We start from the raw sequence: 8,416 nt of genomic DNA, 5'->3' as shown, positions 1-8,416 counted from the left end.
GGCCCATATCCCTCTAAACCTTTCCTTTCCATGTACCTGTCCAAATATATTTTGAATTTTAATGTATTGGCCTAAATTACCTCCTCGTTTCAAACACCCACCACCCTCCCCTGTGAAAAGCAGCGCCTCTTGTTTCTCTTCAATTCTTCCCCCTTACGTCATTCTTTAACCGCTAATGAAAGGTCATCCCTACCATCCCAGGATTGAGTCTCGAGAACCTGTCCCAGACTTCCTTCACTGAAAGCGTATTGTTCCTTTCACACGGAGACCAGAGCTGGGCGGGTCCTCACTGTGTGACTGGGCCCTCACTGTGTGACTGGGCCCTCACTGTGTGACTGGGCCCTCACTGTGTGACTGGGCCCTCATTGGGCCTTCACTGGGTCCTCACTGTGTGACTGGGCCCTCACTGTGTGACTGGGCCTTCACTGTGTGACTGGGCCCTCACTGGGCCCTCACTGTGTGACTGGGTCCTCACTGTGTGACTGGGCCTTCACTGTGTGACTGGGCCTTCACTGGGCCCTCACTGTGTGACTGGGCCCTCACTGTGTGACTGGGCCTTCACTGTGTGACTGGGCCTTCACTGGGCCCTCACTGTGTGACTGGGCCCTCACTGGGCCTTCACTGGGCCCTCATTGTGTGACTGGGCCCTCACTGTGTGACTGGGCTCTCACTGTGTGACTGGGCCTTCACTGTGTGACTGGGCCTTCACTGGGCCCTCACTGTGTGACTGGGCCCTCACTGTGTGACTGGGCTCTCACTGTGTGACTGGGTCCTCACTGTGTGACTGGGCCCTCACTGTGTCACTGGGCCCTCACTGTGTCACTGGGCCCCCACTGTGTGACTGGGCTCTCACTGTGTGACTGGGCCCTCACTGGGCCCTCACTGTGTCACTGGGCCCTCACTGTGTGACTGGGCCCTCACTGTGTGACTGGGCCCTCACTGTGTGACTGGGCTCTCACTGTGTGACTGGGCCCTCACTGGGCCCTCACTGTGTCACTGGGCCCTCACTGTGTCACTGGGCCCTCACTGTGTCACTGGGCCCTCACTGTGTCACTGGGCCCTCACTGTGTGACTGGGCTCTCACTGTGTGACTGGGCCCTCACTGGGCCCTCACTGTGTCACTGGGCCCTCACTGTGTGACTGGGCCCCCCTACCATGGTTACACTTCCTTGTTTCTGAAACCTCACACAATGATCACCCTATCCCCCACCCTTCATTCCCATCCCAACCCTCCCCCTTCCCCACCCTAAACCCCACCCTCATCCTCCCAGACAGGCGGGCCCACAAGTTGCTGCCTTACAACGCCAGAGACCTGGGTTCAATCCTGACTACTGTCAGGTGCTGTCTGTATGGAGCTTGTACGTTCTCCCCGTGACTGTGTGGGATTTCTCAGAGTGCTCCAGTTTCCTCTCACACTCCAAAGGTGGGCAGTTTGTAGATTAATTGGCTTTGGTAAGAATTGTAAATTGTCCCTCACGTGTCGGATAGTGCTGGTGTACTTGGACTGTGTGGAAGTCTCAGAACCCAACACACTAAGGGGGATTATAGTTTTGCACTCTCCTCATAGAGCAGGGGAGTTAACCCTGGTCAGAGTTTACCTGAAGAGTCCCCCCCACCCGGGTGCTACAGTTGCAACCGAACAATCTCGGCATGGGAATGCCTCTACCCAGCGTAGACATCAATCAGTACTGATCGGTAACTTTTATTCTGAGACTAGTGCAAGGGGCCTATGAAATCTACCCATATATGTTTGTCAATAAGCAGTACACACTCTACCATTTTGCTTATCAACTAACTGATACTGCCCTTAACTCCCCTGCTCTAAGGCTCGCACTGTTCTGTGGGGACAGTGGAAAACTATAGTCTCCCTTACTGTGTTGTGTTGTCAGACATACACTGCCCACGTCACATCAGTGCAGCCCAGCTACCACTGGACTTTGCCTAGTTGAATAGTATGCAACTGGCCTCATTCTGTCTCCATGGTTTTGTGATACAACTGCTGTATAATGTCCTCTCTCATTAGCACAGTACAAACGGAAGGATTTAGTCAACTCTGGGAGTCCCAGAGGTGGGGAGGAGGTCAGGGCTTGCTGGATTTTTGCATATCCCCAGGTTTGTTTACCCTTCCAAGTCTACTTTCTTGAATGTTTGCCTCTTTTGGTGATTATTTCTAAAAAAACTTTTTTTGTAAGAAATAATCTGACCTAATCAGTATTGCATGGTACCAGACACATGCTGAACTTCAAGCACCTATACATTTGCATTTGAGGAGACAGGAATCCTAGTTACACTGATTACATCAAAACAAGCTTTCCCAAAAGAACTAAAATACTGAAAATCAGTAATCCATAACTCGAGCAATATCTTTAAATCTGTTGGTATTGCATTGTTGTTAAAAAAAAAATCAATATTTAAGATTACTCCAAATTGTTCCAATCTATCTCCCAAAATACCAAATTACATTCCCAGTATAAATGCATAGTAATCACATTTCCCCAAATGCCAGTATATTTCTGAAGTTTTGGCATCTCATGTCTGGAAGAGACTCACATTCCTAACATGAATTCCATGTGGAATCAGGCTCTCTCTTTGAAATCAATTCAAAAGGAAAGAAATAGAAAGAGAAAACAAAACCAAGTGAAAACACAGATCGGACAAAATAAACTGAATGCTTCCACATCTCCATCATTAAAATCTTTGCAAAAAACAAATGTTGGCAGTTAATTTCAGAAATGAAAGTTAATTCCTACACTGAAAGCTTTGAACAATAAAGATAAATAGGGTAGAGCTCCTTCCACCTCCCACAACTCTTAAAGCAACACTGCCTCTTTAATCACTGGTGTTACTGCCAATTTATTTCACATGCATGGTCAGAATTATTCAGTCCATTGGTTTATCCATCTATTCCATTCTCCCAGAAACGATCTAACAAACAAGTAACATCCTTTTTGCTCACTTCATGTTTCTTTCATTTCTTGTACAAATCACAAGTTGCCACAAGGCTGAATCTCACAGACCATTCACTGACCTCAAATGCAAGATAACTTTCACTCAAAAATCCAAAGAGTAAAACACAATCACACATACAAGAATGCATTCAAACCCTTCAGGCTTTGATATTTCAGAATATTGCAAGATATTGTTTATGCAAACATACATTTAAACCTCCCCACATCAACCCAGAATACACCAGCTTCCAACAAGGCACACCAACACCTCTACCTCCTGTGGAGACTGAGGAAATTTAGCATGTCTCCAGTGACCCCTACAATGCTACCCGCCTTTACTTTGTAGCCCATTATAACATGCAAGCTTTGCCACAATCTATGGGTATCCGTGTCATTACCTAACATCTCCTGTTTGGTCCAGAATTGCCTCTTGGCATTCTTAATGGCTCTGCAAAGGTTGTAGATAGATTTATTGTATTCCTTGGGATAGTTTGAGTTAAATGCTGCAGACATGGACTTCCCCTCAGTGGACATGCGTGGTTTTCAATTGAGGAATACATTTTTTGGCGTTCATTAGTCAGGGTATTGAGTAAAAACGTTGGGACATTATGTTACCATCGTGCAAGGCGTTGGTGTACCATCCCGAACTGTTAACTTACACACATGCAACATACGTGTAATAGCACCGGCATCTTAAACACATGCATCTTATAGACAACAGAGAATAGGTGCAGAGAATTCGGCCTTTCGAGTCAACACCACCGTTCAATGTGATCATGGCTGATCATCCACAATCAGTACCCCGTTCCTGCCTTCTCCCCATATCCCTTGACTCCATTATCTTTAAGAGCTCTATCTAGCTCTCTCTTGAAAGTATCCAGAGGACCAGCCTCCACCGCCCTCTGAGGCAGAGAATTCCACAGACTCACAACTCTCTGTGAGAAAAAGTGTTTCCTCATCTCCATTCTAAATGGCTTACTCCTTATTCTTAAACTGTGGCCCCTGGTTCTGGACTCCCCCAACATCGGGAACATGTTTCCTGCCTCTCGCGTGTCCAAACCCTTTACAATCTTATATGTTTCAATAAGATCGCCTCTCATCCTTCTAAACTGCAGAGTGTACAAGCCCAGCCGCTCCATTCTCTCAGTCCTGCCATCCCGGGAATTAACCTTGTAAACCTACACTGCACTCCCTCAACAGCAAGAATGCCCTTCCTCAAATTTGGGGACCAAAATTGCATACAATACTCCAGGTGTGGTCTCACTGGGGCCCCATACAACTGCAAAGGATCTATTTGCTCCTATACTCTTGTTATAAAGGCCAACATGTCATTTGCTTTCTTCACTGCCTGCTGCACCTGCATGCTTACTTTCATTGACTGATGAACAAGGACCCCCCAGATCCCTTTGTACTTCCCCTTTTCCCAACTTGACACCATTTAGATATATTAATCTGCCTTCCTTGAATGGGGAGCTGTTTCTCTGGCATTGTACCCGATTCCTGTTGCCCGCGGTGACCATGGCTGGCAGATAGTGCTATCGCAGTTGCCAGGGTAAACATGGGTGGGCCATCGGTCTCGAGTCACCACAGCCGGGTGGCCCAGTTGGTTTGGTTCCCTAAATGCATTCATCCCTTCCAATAGGACGTTGGTCTGTTAAATGCCCAGATCCTCCCGAACGGGATACACACAAAATGCTGGAGTAACTCAGCAGGACAGGCGGCATCTGTGGAGAGAAGGAATGGGTAAGGTTGCGGGTCCAAACCTCATGCACTGCTAAATGCACGCATCCCCTGTAACTGACCCAGCATTGACAGAACCTTGTCAGTCAGATGAAGAGTCACGATCCAATACGTCACCCATTCCTCCTCCAGAGATGCTGCCTGACCTGAATTACTCCAACATTTTGTGCATCTTACTCTATGAACTGTATGAGTAAAATCGTATTTACTGCAAATCTGTGGATTTGAACACAGAATAACTATGTTTCATCAACTGCCATTAAGTAAAAAGAACTTTGAAATAACTAGTTGTAAAAACTTTAATATAATGCAAGGCATGCTCTTGAATCCATTGGAAATATTTATTTGATTTCAGTGAGACAGGCGACTCTCACGGTCTCTTAGTCTGTGCCAACATTCCTGGCCTTTGGGTGCTTTTGAATGAGCTGTCTGTCAGGCTGACAAAAAAAGAACAATTCATTTAGTCAATTTTCACTCTACTTATGATTTAGTTCAGAGTCATTATTTTTTCTTGCTGTAGTGTTCAAGCAAAGACAAATGCTAAATATTAGGGTTGAAATTGAGACTATTTGAGCTAATCTAAATCAAAATAGTGTAAAATGCATTTTTATGTCAGTATTTTGTTGGCGTAGCCAAATATTGCATGCAAATAAAAGGATTCCAATCAGCACTTTAACCCAAATCGAATTACATTATTTTCCAATTAAATATTTTCAAATTCCCACGTGGTTTTCCCTACAATGCTGGATGTTGCTCAATTATAATCTCACTATTTTAGAATTTACTGAAAAGTGAAAAATAATTGAAATGGTTACCTAATCTCCAAAGTTAGTGACTCAGTGCGTGCAACATTACACTGAGAGACTAGCATGGACAGGCTATTGTGTGCAGGCACAGATCACGTTCCATGGGCTCAGCAGCAAATGTAGACCACTTTTAAGGAGGTTAACATTTAAAAAATCTAACCATGATAATATAACATGTAATATATTTAAGGACATGGCAAGGCCATAGATGTCTACACAGACTTCAGCAAGGCCTTGGTTCTGGTTCTGCATGTTTGGCTACCAATGGGATCCAGGGAGAGCCAGCCAACTGGATTGAGAAACAAGGAGCTGCAGATGCAGGTTTACACAAACAGATGCAGGTTTTTTGTTTTCAGATTTTTTAAATAAGAATGCGTCTGCGTGCGTCTTGTGCAAATGATCAAAGAACAAGCTGAGGTAGATCGCAGGGCGAATGGGGAAATTAAAGAGGTGAGATGGTTCCTAGTTTAAGACTGGGTTGAATTAATTTGAATGGAAAATCAAAACTGATATCTGGAACTTTGAAATAATATCAGCCTACTCAGAAAGCCAGCACGTCACCTCTGCTGAAACACCCTTGGGATTAGTGGTACAGCTGTGTGCAGGCTGGCGTTCAGCTTTGATCTTGCACATTCAACAACCTTGCTGGCCATGATCTCATCCATTGATTTTCCAGGGAATAGGTGCGTTAGAAGAGGAATAATCTAAATAGGAAATAGAGAGTAGACCATAAGTTTCCTTCCAGGTCACCACATCAACCCTGTCATGACCCCTCAGAATTCTAGATATGTTTAAATCTAGTTGCTTCTCTCTCTTGTAAACACCAGCTTGTCTAACTTTCCCTCATAAGACAACTCATCCATCCCAGGATTCAGTCCAGTGAACTTCCCTGAATCGCTTCAATGCTTCTATGTCCTTTGAATAAGTCTCAATACTATGGGTCTGCTGTTCATTCTTGGGAATCACAGTCAGGACCATTGCCTTCATACTGTACCAGAGTGTCCACTGTGTCTGTTCCCTGGTTCAGTTGTAAGGCTGGGGCCCCTAACCCACCGACTCAGAGTTGATGACATTCAAGGACAAGAAAGGTCCCCTAAAACAAGGTGGCAATATTAAATGCCTCAATCAACCTAATTTGGGCACAGTGGCGCAGCGGTAGAGTTACTGCCTCATAACGCCAGAGACCTGGCTTAAATCCTGGCTACGGGTACTGTCTGTACAGAGTATGCACATTCTCCCTGTGACCACACAGGGTTTATCCGGGTGCTCCAGTTTCCTCCCACACGCCAAAGACTTGTGGGTTTGTAGGTTAATTGGTTTCTGTAAATTGCCCCCAGTATGTAGGATAGGACTAGGTCAGCATGGACTCAGTGGGCTGAAGGGCCTGTTTCCAGGTTCCACCTTTAGCTGGCTAGCAGATTGTGATTTGTCAGCAGTCCTTCTGTGCCACACTCCCATTCCAACATTGTCCACTCCTTATAACAAAACGTACACCGTGGACTGACTTTGAAGACATCCTTGACATGAACATTAAGGGACATCCAAGGCATGAATAACAAGCTATTTAATTATCTAATTCAGAACAATGGATGTATTAGATCTGACCTGTTTGTTTTTTATGTCCAACAACAATGAGGTGACTGCATCTTCCTGGGACCCAGTGACCTGCATCAGTACCTCCCGTGTTTTTGCCCGGTGAAGATAGTACTGTGACATGTATGGGTTTCCTTCAATGGCCGTTGTAAATCGTTTCTCTGCCTGCTGATATTTCCTGGGAAACGTAAACAAAAGGAGATCCAATCAAGATGCCTGCCCCGCTGATCATTATTCTTGTTTTCAAGTACAATGGAGAGACAGGAATTTCAACATTTGTTTAGTGTAAAGATGTGATTTTCCATACATTTGTAGTTTGCAGATCTAAATGTGGCAGAGGTTGGGATTTCTGCTTTTCTACCATGAGTGTTCTAAACGTCAGGTCACCTGTGGGGCCTCAACTCTCAGGATCCTTATTACAGTTTGTTTCTGCAGTACAGTTAGTTACAGTTCTGCTGACTGAGCAGAGTGCAAGTTCAAGTCTGACCCAATGCCCATGTGCTACTGAGGGAATGCCATCATTTGGATGAGAATTAAAATTGAGGCTACTGTGGATGTAAAAGATCCTGTACTTTTATTATGAAAGAAAAGCAGAGCAGTTATTCCCAGAGTCTCTTGTGGTACCAATATCCCACCTGTTGTGATGGTCCAAAAGACCCTTCTCATTGTTGATTGCTGCAATGCGAATCTGTATGTGCCAGTCATCAGGATCTAAGTCCTGCGCTTGTTCGTAGTCCAACAGTGCAAAGTCCAGATGACATTGCCTGAGGAAACAATCTGAATCAAATGGAACCGGACACCTCATTTAAATACATAATTTTACATAATCGAATAGCATTTACATTTAAATGCATGTATTAATATTAATGAATGTTCTGAATATAGAACATAGAATAGAACAGTGCAGGAACAGGCCCTTTGGCCCATAATGTTTGTGCTGAACATGATGCTAAGTTAAACTGATCTCACCTGCGTGGATCACTCTACTTCCTGCTAATCCATGTGCCTATCTAAAAGCTTAAATATCACTATTGTATCTGCCTTGTCCACTACCCCGGCAATGTGTTCCAGGCACCCACCACACATCTCTATTAAACTTTCCCTCTCTCACCTTACACCTCTAGTGTTGGACAAAAGTGGGCGGCGTGACTCTTGTCAGCAGCGGCCTCTGCAGTCCGTCTGTGTTTTATTATTTTTTGTCTCGTTTTTATGTAGTTTTTGTTATTTTTTTTGTTGGGGTATGTGTGTGGGGGGGTGGGGGTGGTGTGGGGGGGGAGGGGGTAATTTTAAATCTTTCCCCTGCACGGGAGACCCGACCTTTTCTTTGTC

At 45.0% G+C, this 8,416-nt stretch overlaps 1 protein-coding gene across 3 annotated transcripts in view; it reads right to left on the bottom strand.

The window, feature by feature from the left end:
• Positions 1–4,973: 4,973 nt before the first annotated feature.
• Positions 4,974–8,416, bottom strand: part of ttc16 (tetratricopeptide repeat domain 16) — a 30,330-nt gene continuing 26,887 nt past the window's right edge. For 2 of the 3 annotated variants that reach the window (XM_033049359.1, XM_033049360.1), the window contains 4 exons: positions 7,723–7,864; positions 7,100–7,265; positions 6,056–6,198; positions 4,974–5,125 (listed from right to left, as the gene is read on the bottom strand). In XM_033049359.1, coding sequence (XP_032905250.1) covers positions 5,059–5,125; positions 6,056–6,198; positions 7,100–7,265; positions 7,723–7,864 — 518 coding nt within the window. In that variant the 3' untranslated portion in view covers positions 4,974–5,058. The remainder of the gene's footprint in view (positions 5,126–6,055; positions 6,199–7,099; positions 7,266–7,722; positions 7,865–8,416) is intronic. The other variant, XM_033049361.1, reaches the window with a different exon arrangement.

This window comes from Amblyraja radiata, chromosome 32 (genome assembly GCF_010909765.2).
Source record: "Amblyraja radiata isolate CabotCenter1 chromosome 32, sAmbRad1.1.pri, whole genome shotgun sequence".
NCBI lineage: Eukaryota > Metazoa > Chordata > Chondrichthyes > Rajiformes > Rajidae > Amblyraja > Amblyraja radiata.
The sequence above is the reverse complement of the archived record's forward strand: the minus strand, read 5'-3'. Positions and strand labels throughout refer to the sequence as shown.